Here is a 21,165-nt window from a genome sequence, read left to right on the forward strand (position 1 = left end):
TATATATAGAAGATTATGTACACTGCTTAGATATCTGATAAGCGGTTTATCAAATTTTAAATAAACTTGAAACTTAATCTAGCCCCTTTGTTCATAGGTTGAAACACCTTCTAAGGGACCAGCCCATATGATCCAACAGCTGGATTACTTTGGCTGTCACCACTTTTGAATTTGCTTCTGAATCAGCACAAATCAACCGATCATCTAACAGGATGAACTCAAATGTCACTACTGCTATGACTTTAATAAGTTCTGGGAGCTGTTGTTAGACCAAAGGGAGGCACCCTGAACTGAAAGTGCTTGCCCAGAATGCAGAAATGACGGCATTGCTTATGGCTGTCCCTCATCACAATGCGGAATTAAACTTCAGCCAGATTTAGAGGTTAGAAATTTCCCAGGATAGACTAAGAACATGACTGTCTGTAACATATACCTGCAAAAATGAAGAACAGGAATGCACTGACTCTTTTCAGATCCAGAGTGGGAGAGAATGTACCGCTTTTTCCTTAGCACCATAAACTAGATGGGAGTAGTGTCCCCTGCCTTGCTCTTGGACATGCATGAACTCCACAGCTCCCAGCTAAAATCAACCATTGTAATGCCACCTCTATAGCTTGTCTTTTGCAAGATGAGTCCAAAGAATGGGGTACACTACCAAGCAACTACAACAGGCTACAAAACATAACCCGTTGATTGGAGATAAGGCAGTGCCACTGTCCCTCGATTTCTTCATTCTTCAAAAAGGCTACCCTTTCTGATATCTTGACCTAGAGATGCCATACAGAGACTTTCTACTGAAATGGGTTTGGCCTGGCACTTGCTTCCAGATCACTGAATTGAAGATGTCTTTCTGTTCTCTGGAAACCTCTGAGATGTTTTTAACAAACTTTACCAGATCCTCTACAAACAATAAGGAGATAACTCCCCCCTTCCCCCCGGAACTAGCCCAATTGAGACTTGGAGAACAAATCTAATGATCAGAGCCAGAGCAACCTGTGGGCAACTACTACAGAAGTCAATGAGAAGGAGAAGATAGGGATCAAATCATAAAGGATGATGGCCATAAAGACTGCTCCTGTTTCCAGCCAAGTCACCTCAAGTAAGATGAGCAACTGCTAAGCCCAGCACAGCATGGCTTTCACCACAAAACGTCTACAGACTTCTGTCTGCAAGCCCTCAGGGTGAAGTGCTACATGTTTGCTTCAGGAGTATCTCCACTTTTCTGTCATAGAAATCAAGTTTTATTCAAGTTTCATGACACAACACATCTTCCATGGAGCTAGTGATTTTCTTAGTCACAGCTGTCATTAAGGTATCAATCTTGGGAATTCACAGGAGCTGCTTCAAATTGTCCAGTTAAAGAATATACCCAAATCATCAATCTCATGCCCTGGAGGACCATGCCAATGCCTCCCATTCTGCCAGGATCATCTGCAACAGGGCTCTAAAAGGAGAAAAAAAACCCAAACTTTAGAGGGCTCCCGCAGTCCCTCTGAGTCCTCAACTAAGGTCTCCCTCTATGATGAAGCCAAAATACGGAGCATTATGACCACCTGGTCAACAAGGTATGACAACCCATCACATCTGAACAGCCCCACTACTAGATAATCATGGAGAGAGCTATCCTGCTTCAGGAGAGTCCTCGTCCAGCAGCAAATCTCTTTCATTGCCTTCTTCCTCAGCCCATGTCTCCTTCAGAGAGGTTGCAGGTGGGACTAGAGCCCACTTGTTTTCTAAGCCACCACTAAGGACCAATGGATGTTTGGCTGCCCAGACGACAAAGCATGAAGACTTGAAGGTCTCTACTCCACATTGCTCTGAAGCAAAACAGATGGGCCCCCTGAAGTCAGGCTCTAGAAACCAGAAAGTGTCCTCTAGAGGCAATCTATAAGACCTGGAAATGAGATCCCATATCCAACATAAGGACCCCAATACCCAACTGTGAGCTTGCATTCAATGGCATGAGAGCTTGGTGGTCTACGCATAAAATGGCTGCTGTTTCTACCAAAATAAGGAGCTGCTGAAGGAGGGAGGAAAGAGCCAAAGACACTGGAATGCTGTTGGTATGCTGCTCTGGGAAGGTCCTGGAGCCCTCCATAGCCAAAATACTTCCTCCCCATCACAAATGGGACAGTAGGAGCTGGCAACAGCGCTCATACACCGGCTCATGCAAGCCCCATGGTGCCTGCCACTTTGCATGTGCCACAGAAAGGAGTGCATTGCCCAGCTCACTTCCCTTCTCACGAACCTCCACCCTTGTACTTATCAGGCTGCAGATTTCTCACTGCTTTTGATAAGGTTTGCTTGGCTCTGCTTTCTCTCTCTATTTTTTTGTCTACACAAACAGCCTTATGCAGCCTAATAGCTTAGCATAGGGATGTGATATTTTTTTTTAATCCAGCTGTAGAGAGGTCTCTAGGGGAAAAGAGGGATGGGGAACTCAAGAAGAAAATAGGACATTCATCCCCCACTGGTAGAGGTCCCGTGGGACCTCGCCAGTTGGTCTCTGTAGGCTAAGATTTAGTATCTCTGAGGAATGGACACATCTGGACTCTTAAGGGAAAAGCCCATGGACTGATTTGGCAGTCAAACACTGGCCCAAGGGACCTGATTGTGGGCCAAGTTACCATCCTGGAGAGTCAGATCTGTGCTAAAAAATCCTGCTGCACCAGTTGCTGCAGGCAGAGTAATACTGACAAATTGCAGGCTGCATTACTCTAAGAGCGGTGATGTCACTAGAAGACTAGCTTCTTTGTCTCTATTTGCTGGTAGGGGACAACTAATTGATTTTGACTAGTGTATCAGGAAGAAAATATGTTTTTGGATTGAAATAGAACAATTCTAGTCAATCAAATCAAAGGTTGTGAGGTAGTGGCTTGAGGACTTTCCTTTTTTTGGATAAATTAAAACATTTCATTTGAAATAGTTCTGAATGTTTCTGGAAGATTAGAGATTGCTTTAGAATTTTTGCTGGATCCTTTTTATTATTTCCAACCCATCAGAAGTTGGAAACAATTATACACAAGAGGTCAAAAATGTCAGTTATTTTACCCTTAGAAAGGCAGACAAAATGAAAATTTAACTTGGAATGAAGCTTGGTATGTGGAAAAAAGCAGTAAGGCACATTGGATTTGAAAACTGGCTAAACTGAAGTTGCAGAGAAATAACCCCCCCCCCTTCCACAAATGGCTGAATGCACGTCTGTGTGAGTTGTTCCAACTTTTGTGGCATAGAAATTTACAGAGTATATATCACAGAAAAATACTATAATATCAGAGCTTGTTATATGTTGTTATATCTTGTCTGGTTTGTTTGTAGTGTTTGTATGGTGTTCTGTATATGCTATTCTATGAAAATTTTGTGATATTTTTGCAAATTTTAAATTAATAAATATGTACAATATTTCTAATTTTGCAATTTGAATACATTGCTCTGATATTATAGAATTTTTCTGTGGTATATACCCTTTAGGGATTTCTTTTTCTTATCTTTGAGATTTACTTTTGAATCCCGTTGCTTATTAGTTGTAGCTCTCTGTTTTATTTTTTGTTTAATAGAAATTTACAGTAAATACAGTGAAACACAGAATTCCTCCTTTCACATTACAATTTGAATTTGAATTTTGGACTTGTATACCGCCTTTTTGTAGTTATACAACCACACTCAAAGTGGTTTACATACAGGTACTTCAAGCATTTTCCCTCTCTGTCCAGCTGGACTCACAGTCTCTCTAATGTACCTGGGGCAGTCGAGGATTAAGTGACTTGCCCAGGGTCACAAGGAGCAGTGCAGGGTTTGAACCCACAACCTCAGGGTGCTGAGGCTGTAGCTCTAACCACTGCACTACACTGCCTCTCCCTGTTCCCTACAGTCCCAAATTCCCAGACTGCTACAACTCAAAAACTATGCCCTCCTCAGTATAAACTATCCCATCATCCAAAAACCACACCTTGCAACAACCTATAAAACACTTCCACCAACAACTACAGCAGTTTATGCCCTTTACTTTGTTTACTGGTTAAACACACAGTCATCTGAAAGTCTTGTGGCTTCAGAAGTGCTTGTTTTCACTCAAACTCCATGCACACAGCACACATTCACCCTCTACTGAATATTACTTATGCCTGCCATGTACCTGTATCCAACTTGATGCCTTCATCAAAGCGTGAGAAGAGGCGGTATCGCTGGGCCCAGTACTTGGCTAGCTGTGGAACAGCAGCAATCTCGGGAGGCAAGGGTGGCATCTTTTTCTGCTTCCTCCTCTTTCTGATCTTTTTTTTTGGAGTGCTTCTTTCAACTACAAAAGAAAGGTCCATTTTCATTTTCACATATCATCATAGCATGGACCTCCCACCTCTTTCTCTCACACTTCCCCCCCACCGAGCCTTTATCTAATGTTTCTCTAATAAGACCCCAAAGCTTTCATCCAATTTGTCTCTCATCTCTTGCCATCAATTTCCTTCACATTGCTACGTACCTGCCCACGATTTTAAGCTTGAGCTGTGTGTGCAGGAAATTTGGATATTCTTGCATTTTCAATCCCACAAGACTTGAAACAGTGAGAGCACCTGAGCTTCCTGCACCGTATGGCTCAAGTTTACAACAATGAGTTGAACCGCTGTGGGCAAGTAGGAAATGTTTTCTGCAGCAGCACAAAGAGTCAATACAAATGGGGGGGGGGGGGGGGGGACGGGGACAAGAAACCTCAGATGCCAGGGTGCAATTTCTAGGCACCATGGCAACCTGGCACCTAGAATTTGTCAAGCGTTAGCTTAGGGAACCTGCTTCCAATTAAGAGCCAGACAGAATCTGTTTACACCTATACTAGCTATTAAGTGTGCTTTGACCGAGAGAGGGTTACCAGACATCTGGATTTACCCAGACATGTCCTCTTTTTAGAGGACTGTCTGGGTGTCTGGATGGTTTCCTGGACTGGAGGGAGTTTGTCTGGGTTTTGCATTCTCTCCTGTCCAGCCCCCCACCACGGAACTGAGTATGGCTGAGAGAGAGAGAGAGACTACACTGGGGGGATGAGGCGGGATAGGGGTGAGACCAGTGGGAGGCTGGGGCGGGGCACTGTGGGTATGGCTGGGGTCATGTGTCTTTATTTGACTTAAATAACATAGTAACATAACATAGTAACATAGTAGATGACAGCAGATAAAGACCCGAATGGTCCATCCAGTCTGCCCAACCTGATTCAATTTAAATTTTAATTTTTTTCTTAGCTATTTCTGGGCAAGAATCCAAAGCTCTACTCGGGACTGTGCTTGGGTAATGTGGTAATGGGTAATGTGATAACCCTAGACCAGGGGTAGGCAATTCTGGTCCTCGAGAGCTGGAGCCAGGTCAGGTTTTCAGGATCTCCACAATGAATATGTATGAGATGGATTTGCATGCACTGCCTCCTTGAGATGCAAATTTATCTCATGCATATTTACTGTGGATAGTCTGAAAACCTGACCTGGCTCCGGCTCTTGAGGACCGGAATTGCCTACCCCTGCCCTAGACTGAGATTTCTCTTAAAGATTACACTACTTTTTAGCTCCTGCAACATTTAAATACACATTCTACTTATCAAATCTTCTAGGCAAAATACAAGCAGCAATGGACAAAACAGAACTTAAAAATATGATGTAAAACACAAACAACCTACAACTACAGCACATTTAGCCAAAGCCCAGAATGAAATCAAAATGTTTTAAAGCTCCTTTTTCTCCCAAAAAGTCAAAATATGAGTCTCAAAGGGATGCCCTGAACAGATCATTAACAACATAATGGATCAAACCTGAATATAGTCCAATACATAGGCACCAGCTCTGTGGGTGATAGAGCACCCCCAATATTTTTTGCAGCACTGCTCAAACATCAGAGCTGAAATCGTCCCGAAGTAGAGCTGCAGGAGAAAGCAGGAATTAAGGCTGTCTCTCCTCTGCTACTGCTCCTGCCTTCCACTGCAGCCTACTGGGCACATTCCTTAGCAAGCCAATAAGCTGCAAAGGAGGCAGGACCAGGAGACACCTTCGGTCAGACAGTCCTTAGCAATGTAGGTGGCTTCCTGCTTTTGGTCTACCATAGACAGAGGAAAGTACTGAGGGAGGCACAGGGAAAGGAATGAGGAAGTGATAAGAGAAGCAGGGAGAGGAAAGAGTAGGCACAGACAATGTAAGAGGAAAAGAAACTGAGGGAAGAGATATAGACTGTGAAAGAGAGAAAAGAGCTGAAATAAATGCAAGCTGGGAGGAGGCATGGGCTGTGACAAAAAGAGAAGTGGGTGAGGGATGGGCTGAAGAAAGAAAAGCAGAGATGAGTGGAGAGGACTTCTGTGGGATTCAAAGAGGAGGAGGCTGATAGGAGAAATCGGCGGATAAAAGGGTTCTCAGAAGAGAGATCAGGATGCAGGGAAGAAGCTCTTTTTTTAAAAAAAATTCTTTATTGATTTTTATACAAATATATAACATATAATAAGTCAATAAAGCATGAAGAACGGGATGTAAGTGGCGGGGTGAGACATAGGGTTACCAACGGACACTGCCCCGGATTCGGGGAAGAAGAGATGAGGTTTGTGTGGGGGTGGGGCTGGAGGCGGAACAGGGTGGGCCACTTGTCCTCTTTTTTTGCATGAACAAATCTGGTAACCCTAGATGAGACTAGGAAGAAAAAAGAAAAGAAAAATCCAAGAATAAGCAACAAAAAGATAATTTTCTGATTTTTATGCTCATAGTTCAAATGTACAGTATAAGCCGCTCCCCACAAGAATTGGAAGGCTATGACTCAGTAGCGGGATTTCGAGTTAATCTGAATAAGTGGGCTCCTTAATGTGAATTTAGAGGAAGATCAGATGGAGGAACTAAGGCAGCTTTTCTCCTTCCGGTGGGTGCAGATACTTGGGGGTGTACTTTGGTCATATGGTGCAAATTTGTATAACCTTAATTACTTACCTCTTCTAGCTTGGATTAGGAGGGACTTGGATAGATAGGAAGGTATGTACTTCTTGTGGATAGGCCATGTTGAGGTGGTAAAAATAATTATATTCCCTCAGTTATTACTTTTGTTTCAGACACAGTCCATCTGGGTGGGATGCCCAGTATTAGAGATGTTATAGTGGAGACTGTCATGATTTATTTGGGCCAATTGGAGCCTCAGGATTGAGGAAGGGAATAGAAGTCCTGTGTAGGAAAAGCCCAGGTGAAGACCCCTGAGAATTCCCCAACATAGCAGAAACAGACCAATACAGCTAAGACCTAAAATGGCTGCTGAAAGAGCAAAATGGACACTCTGACTAAAAACTGTCAGCTCTGAAAGACACTTCTGCTTTCTTGAGAGCAAGGTCAAACAGAAGGCACAGCTGAAGAGAAAAACAACTCTAGTGAAAAAGAGATCTTGGCCCTATATTAGCAGGTTAAGCTGATAGAAGTTTCACAAGATAAAGGATGATGTTGATGGGAAAGACTCACCATGATACTGACGGATGCTGCGCAAGGAACAAGAGATGTAAGAATGTAAGAGAGTTAACCACAGAGCTAAAAAGCCATTAGGCCCAGGTGCTCGAAAGAGGATCTTGATATATTAACAGGACATTTACGGGGAAATAGGATAGAATTAGATAAGGAAGGGCATTGCACACAGTATCACTCATTATGCTAGCCAATCAATAGATTAATAAATGAGATAATAAATATGATTAACCAATGAAAATATGAAATGTAACCTACACCAAGGTGGGCCAGAGCTGTCAGAATCATATAAAAGAAAGCTCCTTGGACCATAGTTTCAGAACTCTTCGGAAGTTCTCCATCAGTCTGGCCAGCCTGGTATATGCTCTATTACTCTGTATGCTGTGTGATTTGTTCCTGTAAGTTATTGCTATTTGATTATTAAATTCAGCAGATTTCAGAGGTGGTGGTCTATTTTTGCTGCTCTTTGAAATTCATGTTAGCTTGTGAGGACTTGGGGCAGAAATTGGATGGGGTGGAATGGGAGCGGATGTGGCAGAGTGAGACATCCTTAGTGATGGCAGTAGTGATGGTAGAGAATGGATACAAGGTGGTTTTTTTTTTGCTGTTACTATACCCCACTTCACCTAGTGAAAATGAAGGGTGGGCAGGATGGCAGATGTTAGCGAGGTTGTGGGCAGCCGGGGAATTATCTGTATATGTGGTGGGAATGTGACTTCGTATGGGGGTTTTGGGTGTCTTGCGTGTGGAATGCTCGCCTCCATCTTGGGCAGGGAAGTTTTGTGTGCTTTGGAAACTGCTTTGCTGCATTGTTATGGGCTTGATTTGGAGGAGGGTGAGCTGAGTTTTTGTAAACTATCATTTACAACTGCCAGAATGGTACTGGCAGTGAGTTGGAAACAGTCTGTAATGCCTAAATGGACACTAGTAGTTGACAAATTGAGCCAATGGTATGATATGTATAAACTCACTGCTCTGTATCATTGACACACACTATCATAATTACGATTGTATCTGTAGGAGGTTTGAGCAGTGGATTACTACATCATGGAATCAGGGACTACAAGGGGATATTAGGGTAGGGGAAGGGTTGGGGTGTACTTATTTTATTGTATTTTTTGTTGGTGGGGTAGGGAGGAATACAGGAGGACTATGTTAGACTCTAGCTGAGTGATCTTCACTAGATCAGGCACACTGAAGAACCCATGTGTGCCGAAGATAACACTTCTTGTTTGTATTTGTGGTCTATTTTGCAATAAAAATCATCAGGTAAAAAAAAAAAAAAAAGTGACTAATATTACATGGGAAATTCTATAAAAGATTCTTACCTTCACTTTCAAGCTTCAGGTAGTCTGGAATATCTAAGGCCACCAGTTCTCTTGCAGAAGAGATTTCAGTCCTCTCCAAATTGTCAACGGCAGAAACATCCGTGTCATCCTGCACCTCTGAAGCACTGTTTACTGTGGGCACACATAACACAGAGTCTGAGATACCTTCATTTTCAAGCTTCAGGTAGTCTGGAATATCTAAGGCCACCAGTTCTCTTGCAGAAGAGATTTCAGTCCTCTCCAAATTGTCAACGGCAGTAACATCCATGTCATCCTGCACCTCTGAAGCACTGTTTACTGTGGGTGCACATAACACAGAGTCTGAGAGAATTTCTTCACAGGTTGCTTGTCCTACATGTGTGCTCTGTGGCATGGTGGAGCACTCCTTCTCGGAAGAGCTCCCTGGTTCAGATTCACTATCTGTAGAAGAGTCTGGTGCTTTTTCTAGGAAGAGGCAGTCATCAACACTATTCTCCACAGGTCTACTAATCTGTTTTAAGAAGTTATGAACCTGGAAAACAGCCAAATAATAAAATAAAATAAATACTGGAAAAATAGCAACTTTTGGGGGATGTTATATTTGTGCCATCACAGTAAATGCAAGGATGCAAACATTCAATATTAAAGACTCCTTTTCTAGCTTATCAATATATCATATACGAGGGAGCACTGAAAAGTTCTCAGCCCAACCAAGAAGAGAATAACATGGATATGGTTCAATCAATGATCTGAAACAATGTCAAAATACAGAATTTCGATTCTGTAAATTGGCACTTAACAAAATAAGATAATACTCTTTTCAGCTTTTTTTTAAGTTCAATAAAGTTTTATTGTTTCAAAAAAAGTACATAAGTAACATAGTAACACTGTACAGTAACAAGAAAAAGGGAAATACGGAAGTGCAGGCATAATTAATTCAATCGTACAGTAAGGCCTACATAACAGATGATATGAGTGACTAGGAAAGGGCAAAAATATCATACAGTAATAAGAACAACCCAAGTAAATATGGAGGTACTCAGTTCAATTATGAGGAGATAAGGATACATCCAGTAAAAGCTTCCAGGTACGCTCGAATGAGCACAGGGATTTATACTTGGCTGTGTCACATATCATATTCCACCACATGGAGTAAGTCACCAATGAGACATTTTTCCAGTTCTGTAATACTAATTTAATGGCCAGTTGTAACAATAAGTTGAAGAGCTTCGAGTCACCCTCAGTCCGAGCGAGTTTAAGTTGGTGAGTGCCGAGAATGACAATGGCAGGGGTAAGTGGTTCAGTAATGCAAAATATCTCGCTCATGGTCTTCCAGATGGATTGCCAAAATGGGTTAATCAAAGGACAATGAAAGAGTTGATGTAAAAAGGTACCTGTTTCTTTACACTGTTACAGGACCAACAGTGTCCAGATTCGGAAGATTTAAAATGAGACAGTTTATACGGAGTCCATACAGCTCTGTGCAGTACAAAGTGAGTGTTGAAGAACAAGAGTTACTCGTTAACGAGAGCCACACCTGTTTCCAAGAGTCCACCAAGTAAGGAATTTGCAGGTCAAATTCCCATGTGTGTTCAGTACCAGTTGGTTGATGGTAAAGTTGTAAAGTTCTGACTGTAGCCATTTATACCAGCGGGACGCACAACCTTTGGCGGTATGCAGTGTAGAATACAGAGACAATAGGCTGGGTGATTCAGTGGCAAGGTGGGACTTGTGCATAGAGGAAGACAGACAATGGATCAGTTGGATCCAGTGAAAATGCTGATTGTTGTTGAGATGGTAGCGTTGCTGTAGTTGGTTGAAGGTCATCCAGGAGTTTTCCCCTCCAAGATCTTGGACAGTCCATATACCATATCCTTGCCATTCAATTCAGCGAATAGGTTCATTCTGTATCTTAAAGTTAGTATTATTCCAGAGTGGAGCAGACATGATAGATAACCAGGGGTGAGACAGAAATTTCTCAATCATTCCAACTGCAAGTTTTGCACTGTGTAGGATGGGATTTGTAGACTTGGGGATATGTTGGAATGGCAGGAGGTGTAAAGGTTGGGGAGCGCAGCAGGACAGCTCCCATGAGAGCCATATTGGTGAATAATCAGTAGAGGGTGACAGAAACCAGTAAGAAGTTTGTTGCATGATGAAGGCGATATGATACTTGTGAAAATCAGGGAAATTGACTCCCCCACATCCTTTGTTAGCCTTTAATTTGTGTAACGCAATTCTTGAGGGCTTGGAACACCACAAAAAGGCAGTAAGAAGTTTTTCAACTGCAGTATAGAAGGTGGTGGGAAGTAGAGTCGGTATCATATTCAAAAAGTAATTGATCTTAGGGGCGATCATCATCTTTATGATGATCATAAAGTCTTCCCCACCACGTGAGCCGTAGAGGTGTCCAACGTGATAAAAGGTCTTTGATAATGGAGATTAGTTTCATCACATTCAGCAAGATGGTTTCATCAATTGTGGGTGCAAAGTAGATACCCAGATATTTCAGGGCAGTATCAGACCAAGTGAAATCGAAGCGCTGAAGTTCATGTTTGACCTCAGGATGATTGAGAGGCATAATTTCCGATTCAGATTGATTAAGTTTATAACCAGACACAATGGCATAGGCAGAGATGGTTTGGAAAATATGAAGCAGAGAGTCAGGAGTGGTATAAAGCAATATATCATCAGCATATGCCGAGTATTTGATGAGAACAGAGCTCTTTGTTACACCACAAATGTTGAGATTGTTTTTGATGCAGAGCAGAAGTGGTTCCAAAGCAATATTAAGAGCAAGGGAGACAGTGGACATCCTTGGTGAGTTCCACGACTGAGATGAAAAGGAGCCAATAATTGATTGTTTATCAAGATTTTAGTAGAGGGAGAGGTGTATAAGACTTTAATCATGTTGATAGCAGGCTCAGAGAAACCAAAATGCTGTAAGGCGTGGAATAGAAAGATCCATTCCACCCTGTCAAAAGCCTTCTCGGCATCTAATCCAATGGCGGTGTGGTGCATCCAGATTTTCCACATGTTTGAGGATGTTGAAGAAGAGTCTCGTGTTGTCGTGGGATAGACGTCCATGCATAAATCCAGTTTGTTCATATGAAATCAACTTGGGGAGGATTCTTTGCAATCTATCAGCAAGGATTTTCGCATAAAGCTTGGCGTCTACGTTTATCATGGATAGAGGCCGATAGCTTTGAACTTGTTGTTTGTCTTTGCCAGCTTTAGGTAAGACCACTATCACAGCTTCAGTAAATGAACCACAAACAGCTTGAGTTTGAATCAGGTAGTTAAACAGATCCAATAATTGAGGAATAAGCAGAGATTGGAAGGCAATGTAAAACTCCACAGGGGAACTGTCCGGGCCGGGGGTTTTCCCTTTGGCCATGTCTGATAGAGCTGCAGTAATTTAGACCTCAGTAAAAGGTGAGCAGAAGAAATCATTATCACCTTCAGTGATCTCAGGTCCCTCCAGCTGGTTGAAGAAAATGTCAATGTCCCTAAGAGTGGGCGATTGCGATGTGTAAAACTCCTGGTAATATTCATGAAATCTGGCCAATATATCTGGTCTATTGGTCAAGATACAGTCATCTTTGGACCTTATGGATGTTATATAAGTCCGTTCTGATTGTGTCTTTAAATAATTGGCCAATAAATGGCCCGAAGTGTCGTGTTCTGCATAATAAGTCGCCTCTCTCATGAATAGAGTCTTACCTGCCGAGTTCGCCAGCAGATTATTGTATTGAAGGCGTAACTTCATCAGTTGATCAAGGAGAGCATTATTAGTCGGGTCAGTGCAGAAAAGAGATTCAAGGGATTGAATCTGAGATTCTAAGGAGGAACGGAGTTGTGCAGAAATTTTATTCTTTTTGGATTTGTAAGAAATGATTATGCCACACAAGTAGGCTTTGAGCATGTCCCAAAGGGTAGTCCAGCAAGTATGATCCACTGTATTGAATAGGAAAAATTCTTTATTGCTGTTCGTGACAAGATTCACAAATTCAGGATCATCAAGGAGTGTTGAGTCGAATCTCCAACAGGGTTTCAATGGTGTAGGACCAATGAAGCCAAGTTCCAAGCTGATCAAGGCATGGTCAGACACAGTAATAGGATGAATATGTACTGGAAACACAGGGTAATAATGATGCAGATACCAGAAAAAAATCAATTCTTGAGAAAGAAGAATGCAGTGAAGAAAAAAAGTAAATTTGTATGTGTCCAGGTGGGTAAGTCTCCATGGGCCACATAGATTCAGGTGTTGAATTATGTCAGAGAAAGCCAGCCAAGCCTTAGTATATTTGTGAGAAGCAGATGCAGATCATTTCCTAGTAATATCTAAATTAGATTATTGCAATTCTTTATTAAAAGGGGCATATTTAAAAGACATAAGGTGCCTTCAACTTATACAAAACACAGCAATAAAGATAATTTCAGGCTCAAAAAAATTTGACCATGTCACACCATTACTGCAAAAAGCTCACTGGTTGCCAATAACATATAGGATTACATATAAAATAGCTCTTCTAGTCTTCAAGACTATACAGACCAACGCTCCGGCATTTATAGATAGGCTTTTGATTCCACAGAGCTCATCGAGAGTTCTTAGATCTACTTCACAGTTTACCCTTAATGTTCCTTCCTTGAAAATTATCGGAATACGCCATGCTTCTATTTTTTCTGTAACTGCTCCAATGACTTGGAATTCTCTTCCTTTATATATAAGACTCGAACAAGATTTGCAGAAATTTAAGAGTAGCTTAAAGTGCCTTCTTTTTAAAGAAGCCTTTAACTGAAAATACTATGTCCATTTAAGAGGTAATACTTTACGATTTCAGCCATCTCCAAATCAAGAATTCTAATAGCTCTCTTATTCGACCCAACTTCTGCCAGCAATCCTCTTCTTCCTACCCTCCTTATGTACTTCCCTTTTATATACTTTTTCTTTAAAATTGTATTTCCTCCCCTCTTTCCTATTGTTTCCCGTGGTTTTAAAAAGCAATTACCCATGTAGGTCAAGTTAATGTATTATGCATATGTGATTTCTCTAAAATCATATTTTTACCTTTTGTACAACGCTTTGTAATTTGGAAAAGTGTTCAATCAAATAATATGAATAAACTTGAAACTTGATGATTTCCTATCCAAGTCAGGGTCCAGGGCGAGGTTAAAGTCACCTCCGATGAGTGAAGGAATAGCGCCCATAGCAGTGACTGAATTTGCCAGGTCATGAAAAAGGGCAGTCTTTGTTGGGTGCTTAGATGTTTAATATGGCTAAAGACGAGAGTTGAAAAGAGAGGGTGACTCTCACCCATCTGCCCTCAGTGTCACAAGCTTGATCAGTGACTATAAGGTCAGGATGTCTCCTAATGAGTAGTATAACCCCATTTTTCTTATTTTTGGCAGGTGAAAAAAATGGGGGTAAAGCCCAGTTGCAAGTGAATTTTGAAGCTTCCGGTGCATCGAGATGCGTTTCTTGCAGGAGGACAACGTCCGGGTGGAACTGGAATATATACTGAGATATTTTTACCTTCTTTAACGGGTTATGAAATCCTTTCACATTAAGCGAGATACAGTTAAGAGGCATCATAAAAGGGAAATACAATAAGTATAAATACTGTACATATGATCAAAGCATGAGCAGCACTTCCATATAATGTACACTCTCTATGCCAAAGGGCAATCAATGGCATAAAGAATAGACCAACGGGTCAGAGTGAGGGAAAAATAGCAAACATGAACGAGTATCAGCAAACCAATGTATATAACAGTACAATTATAATGAATACACAAGCTGATGCAAATGCAAAGGCAATAACAGTGAATATGAGTTATGCAAAGAGAATCTCTATCAGGAAAGAAGAGGCAGTGGCGAGACAGACAAAAGAATGTTAGTGTCTACATGTGAAATAAGAGATTACTAAGAATGAGATACTGCCACCAGGAGAGGATAGGTGAGGCAAGTCAAGTAACGGAAAGCACTGATGTTGCAATATAAAGTATAAGAAAGGTACCATAAGATTCAAGAGAGCAGTTTGTAGAAAGAAAAACAGTCATACATGGGAAGCCAAAGCGAGTGGCACTGGAAGGATTTAAGAAAAGTTAGTTAGGAGGAAGAAAAAGTGCGCCACATCAGCAGAAATAGAGCTGAAGAATAAGAAAGGAGAGCTGCAAATATGAGGAGATAAAACAGAGATACCAAGATGGAACAAGAGCTGGCAGGCTCACTACTACGTGCAGAAATGCAGACTAAAAAAATCATATGGAAAGTCAAGTAGCGTTAATCATGCTAGGAGAAATAGATTCCAGGTAATCACCAAGCAAGTTCGGGTCTGTGAAGTCTTTAGTACGGTTCTGTATGGTGACCCTCAAGCGATCGGGGTAAAACATCCCGAAGCGAGCGTTGAGAGCTTTAAGACGGGGTCTGTATTCTAGCAGCTGTTTCCGTAGTTGTGCAGATGTCTTGCTCAAATTTGGAACGAACAACAGGTTCCGTCCTTCAAACTTCAACGGCACCTTCAGTTTTGCCTTTTGCATGATCTCAATAGTTTGATTAAAGCAAAGAAGGCTTAAAATAACTGGTCTTGGGAAATTCTCACGAGGTGTACGCTGCGAGTTGATGCGGTGAACGGCTTCAATCTCAAAAGGTTGTGTGAAGGTAATGTCAAGCAAGGTAGGTATAGTATCCTGCAAAAATTTGATTAGATTTTGGCCTTCCCGAGCCTCTGATAATCCAAGGATACGAATATTTCTCTTACGGGCCCTGTCGTTCGTCTTGTCCAAATCTTTCTCCAACTGCACCACGCGTTTAAGATGGCGCTGCAAATCTTTTACATTTTCATCCGTGGCGCGCTGCTTAGTCTCAAGAGACTCCACGCGGGTACAGAAATGGAGAACATCCGTTTCATGATGGACACATCTTGCTTAATGTCCTCAATGTTGGTGTTTGTTTCGGAGAGCATGTCTTTCAGTGCACGAATCTCCTCAATTAGTATAGTCATCGGGACCTTCCTCCGATTTCGAGGCCTGCGATTTCAAAGGAGAGGGAGGATCGATTTTCGTACGTTTACCGCTTTTGGATGCCGACATCATTATCAAACAAAGGAGAACGTGTCTAGCACTCGCTGAGTAATTAGGAGGAAAAATTTCTATATTGAAAGAGCGTATTCTTAATTTTAAAGCAGGTTTGTCGGAGCTCAAATTCAAGCCGCCATTCCTCCTAGCTCACTAGCGCCCCCCCCCCCCCCCCCCACTCTTTTCAGCTTTAGTGGCAAAATAATGCTCAGAATTCAAGAAGTTGGTTGGTTGGACTGAGAACTTTTCAGCGCCCCCTCGTAGTTTTGATATTTTCAAAAGTGATTTTCTTTAAAATCAATTTTATTCAGGAATCTGAAAGAGGCATGGATGTGAACACAATGCAGAATCCTCAACACCTCTGACACATATACTCTGTGTCTCTAAAATAATCAATCTGACATGTTTTCACAGTTCAGTAACAAGGACAGCAACCTTATAACTGATTAGCAGAACATCCTAATCCCAAGAAACATCAGCAACAATCTCAGGTGTATTCATTTTTCATTCAACAGTTAGATTTTCACTCTTGGTTATCTCCCTTTTAAGCACTTTTGGGCTCAAATTCCTGCTCTCTCGTGTCTGCCTTTCATTTGCTGTGCACTTAGTGCATATTTATCTCACACAGGGTTCAGTGATCAAAAGCTGTGTGGTAGAGTCCTCACTCTACTGCAAACTGAGCAAAAATAGATGCTGCATGCTCAAACTAATGAGCATGTAAATTACTGCTGCATTAAATGTCTATTTTCCTGTAAGTACCAGAGCAGTAACTGGCTCAGGAATTGACAGGAAAGTTGATATTTAAAATATGCCATGGCTCCATCTTGACCTTTCCCCCATAATGCTACAAACAAGGCCTGATGGTCTAGTGCAGTGGTCCCCAATCCTGTCCCGGAGGACCACCAGCAAAGTCAGGTTTTCAGGATAACCCTAATGAATATACATGGAGCAGATTTGCATGCCTGTCACCTCCATTATATGCAAATCTCTCTCATGCACATTCATTAGGGCTATCCTGGAAACCTGACTGGCTGGTGGTCCTCCAGGACAGGTTTGGGGACCACTGGTCTAGTGGACCCTTGGCTCCACCCCCAAATTCTTAAATCTGTCTGCTGAAAAATTGGATTGACCCAAACAATGCTTCTTTATAATGTTGGCAACCTGGGATCCTTGCACAGAGAATTTTTAAACACAAGTTTGAACTTTAGACCTGTGTGTTCTTCCCCAACAAAAAGTCTTTATTGTAATATCTCACTCCTATGGGCTTTTTGAATTACTGAAGATGGATTATCTCTACCAATAAGTTTTTCTTCCAATTATTTTATATGATAATTGTACAACATTAGGGATTTTAAATATTTCTTATTCTGAGAAAATGAAAAAGTTAAACTGGCCTTCAATTTTATAGGACAGCAACTGTCATAAGCCAAAAGAGAAATTCTATCAATGGACTTCACATGTAAACTTGTTCCAAAAAATTATGCTCTTTAGAAAAATCCACTGTGAACCTTAAATATTCATCATGTGTTAAGCCAGTGTATAAAAGAGGTAAGTTCTTCAGCACTCCCCTTCCACAACAAAAAAACCACATCATCAATGTATCTAAACCATCTATAAATGAGCTGTAAGAAAGAGGAACAATACACCCACGTTTTTTCAAAACAAGTCATGTAGAGATTGGCCACTGAGGGAGCAAATGTGGCTCCTGAGGCCACACTTGTAGATAATTTTTTTCTGTATGATGGGAAATTTTTTCTTTCATAGCCAACTGAGATAGTTTCATAAGAAATTCAATTGGAATAAGAGGTCTATCTCTAGCTTCTAACAATTTTAATGAGGAGCAACCAAGATGATAAAAGGGATGGAACTCCTCTCATACGAGGAAAGACTAACGAGGTTAGGGCTCCTCAGCTTGGAAAAGAGACAGTTGAGGGGAGATATAATTGAAGTCTACAAAATCCTGAATGGTGTAGAATGGGTACAAGTGGATGGATTTTTTACTTCAACAAATTACAAATACTAGGGGACACTCAATGAAGTTACAGAGAAACGCTTTTAAAACCAATAGGAGGAAATATTTTTTCACTCAAGAGAATAGTTAAGCTCTGGAATGCATTGCCAGAGGCTGTGGTAAAAATTCAGTTCAGTTTATTTGATATACCATAAATATTAACAAATAGAGTTAAATCTAAGCTGTTTACGTAGCTGGTTTTAAAAAAGGTTTGAACAATTTCCTGGAAGAAAAGTCTATAGACTTGTTATTGAGACAGACATGGGGGAAGCCACTGCTTGCTCTAGATCAGTAGCATGGAATGTTGCTAATATTTGGGTTTTTCTAGTGACTTGGATTAGCCACCGTGTAGATGGGCTACTGGGCTAGATGGACCATTGGTCTGACCCAGTAAGGCTATTCTTAGATTACATCTAATATTGCCAAAATGAATGGAAAACCATCATGAGGAATGAGCAGAGTCTGATGTATGCTAGAACTTTTACTACCTTAATTTTTAAAAACTGATCCACAAAACAAGAAAGGGGCTCCAATAATAAACCTTGAAAAGAAATAAGAGGCTGTCTGGGCAGATCAATAAGCCTTTTGTGAATTTTTGGCAATATATATAACAGGTGTCATAAGATGTTTAATTAAATATCTATAATCCCTAAGTGTCAGAAACCGAAACATCTAAATATGATTTTATAATTCTATGAATTTGACTGCACTTATGGGTCCTTTTACTAAGGTGCACTAGTGCGTCTTAGCAAACTAAATGCTAACACGTCCATTATATCCTATGGGGCATTAGCCCATTAGCATTTAGTGTATGTCTTAGAAAAAGATTCCTTAGTTAGATCAAGTGATAACTTATGATATGTTGATAAGTCACTTAAAATGTCTACACATCTCTTCATGATATATTTTTCTGAAGATCTTTAAGAGCTGTTTGTAATTCTGCTCATGTTTTAAATTTATTGGCTGATGTTCTCATGATGAGAGAATAAATTTTTTTAATTATGCAGATTTTAAGATTTTAGTTTTGTCTCTTAATTTAGGTATGTTTTTATTGATGTAAACCATTTAGTTTTTTTGTAAATGGTATAAAAAGTTTTAAATAAATAAATAATTTGTTATCATGTGCCCTTGTTCCAAACTTTATGTAGGGATGTCTACCAGATCGCTAAGGAGAAGAATTCTTGAACATAATCTAATATTAAGCAATCAAGAATTACAGAACCTTTAGTAGAGCATTGTATTGAATATGGTCACAAATTTAGGGCTCCTTTTACGAAGGTGCGCTAGGACCTTAACATGCGGAATAGCACACACTAAATTGCCATGCGCGCTAGCCGCTACCGCCTCTTTTTGAGCAGGCGGTAGATTTTCGGCTAGCACACGCTAATCCGGTGCGTGCGCTAAAAACACTAGCGCACCTTCGTAAAAGGAGCCCTTAGTGATTTAAAACGCTGCATTGACATGGATCACTCCACGATATAAGGGGTCAATCGAGAAAAGAGGTTACGAAGAGGGAAGCCCGTTGGATTTTTAGATTGAAAGCGCTCAAGCCATTTGAGTTGACTAATACCAAGGAGTAGAATTTGTTTCTGTGATTACATTATTGTATCAATTTTGTTCAATCAAACATTTTTGTGCAAAAAATACTGTGAGTGATGCCACTTTATGGGTGGGATGTATCAGTATTCTTAAAGCACATGCATGACGTTTATTAGTTAAACAGCGCCATTTTGTGAATTCAACAAGCTTTGAGCTGAATACAGCCATCTGTAAGTCAGTCTGTGCATAGACATTATAATTAGAAACATTAGAATGCTTGTCTTCAGTATGAGAATTATTAATTGGTATACATACTGTGATTCAGAGCTGTCTTTAAGAGATGTTTCAGTCCTTATTAGTGACCCCTGACAAACCTTGGAATGCTGGTGAAAGGGGTATGGTCTGGTATCATTAAGATAAGCGTGGGCTTCTATGAGGTAGTTTGAAGCAAGGTTGTAGAGTTAAATTTTGCTGAGTTATTGAAAATGCTTTAAAAAAAATGAACATTTAAAATGTGAAATGTTAACATTTAGTTCATAGATATTTTCCATGTTAAGCACCTGCATATTTGGTAAGAGGTTTTTCAGGATCAATGATTGAAATCTGAAACCTATAAATCTCAGATAGAGAAAAATTATTTACTATCTGAGCAGGTTTCTGAGATCCTTTTCCTCTCTCATAATAATTGATGGCATTTTTGGACTCATTAATCAATATTAGTGAACTCTCTATTGTTGAGTATTGTTTACTTTTTTGATCTCTTGACATGCTATAGTTGCGGTAGCTATGCTAGGATGTACCAGGTGGGGTAGGGTGCCACCCAGAGGCAGAAGTGAGCATCACTCCTGCCTCCTTCCAAGTACGGGGGCTGAGCTTGGTTTAGGGTCCCACTAGACCAGTGTTTTTCAACCTTTTTTGGGCAAAGGCACACTTGTTTCATGAAAAAAATCACAAGGCACACCACCATTAGAAAATGTTAAAAAATTTAACTCTGTGCCTATATTGACTATATATAAAGTAATTCTCTTGAATAGGAATCAAATAAACACAAAGAAAGTATTTTATAATTACTTTATTATGAAATATTAAGTAAACAGAATAGTGAAAAATTATAAAATACTTTATTCAGTGCGAAACCTGGGCCTGTTTGGCTGAACACAAAGCTGATATTCTGGCTGGAATCGAAGAAAGACACACACGTAGCTCTTCGTCAACAGCTCTCAGTCTCTCTCTGTATTTGGTTTTTATAGCATACAAAAATAGACAAATATACCCTCCATCCTTTTTATTAAACCACAATAGCAGTTTTTAGCGCAGGGAGCTGCGCTGAATGCCCAGCGCTGCTCTTGACGCTCATAGGCTCCCTGCGCTAAAAACCACTATTGCGGTTTAGTAAAAGGTGACCATATTGTAAAATATAGACAGCAGATATAAATTCAGAACTGTGCATAGTAAGTGAAGGGAAGTTTTCATCTCTGGGAATTTACCCAGTTAACTATTAAGTTATTTGGGCAAATTCCTTTGAAAACTGTGGTAATACTGCCTCCACTTTGCTAAATTTAAAATAAAATCATTTTTCCTACCTTGTCTGGTGATTTCTGGTTGCACTTTCTTCTTCTGACTGTGCATCCAATCTTTCTTCCTTTCTATCAGCCTGTATGCTTTCTCTCCTCCACACCTCATTCCCTCCCCCAACTTTTTCTTCCTCTCTCCCTGACCTTTCTTTCTTTTTTTCTGTTTCTCTTCTTTCCTTCTGTTTCCATGCCTGCCC

General features: G+C 40.6%; 1 protein-coding gene across 1 annotated transcript in view; it reads right to left on the minus strand.

Annotated features, from left to right (window-relative positions):
- Positions 1-21,165, minus strand: part of TGS1 (trimethylguanosine synthase 1) — a 133,626-nt gene that overhangs the window by 71,082 nt on the left and 41,379 nt on the right. Inside the window, exons 8-9 of the mRNA XM_033933639.1 lie at positions 8,786-9,296; positions 4,136-4,297 (exon numbers count right to left, since the gene is read on the minus strand). Coding sequence (XP_033789530.1) covers positions 4,136-4,297; positions 8,786-9,296 — 673 coding nt within the window. The remainder of the gene's footprint in view (positions 1-4,135; positions 4,298-8,785; positions 9,297-21,165) is intronic.

This window comes from Geotrypetes seraphini, chromosome 2 (genome assembly GCF_902459505.1).
Source record: "Geotrypetes seraphini chromosome 2, aGeoSer1.1, whole genome shotgun sequence".
NCBI lineage: Eukaryota > Metazoa > Chordata > Amphibia > Gymnophiona > Dermophiidae > Geotrypetes > Geotrypetes seraphini.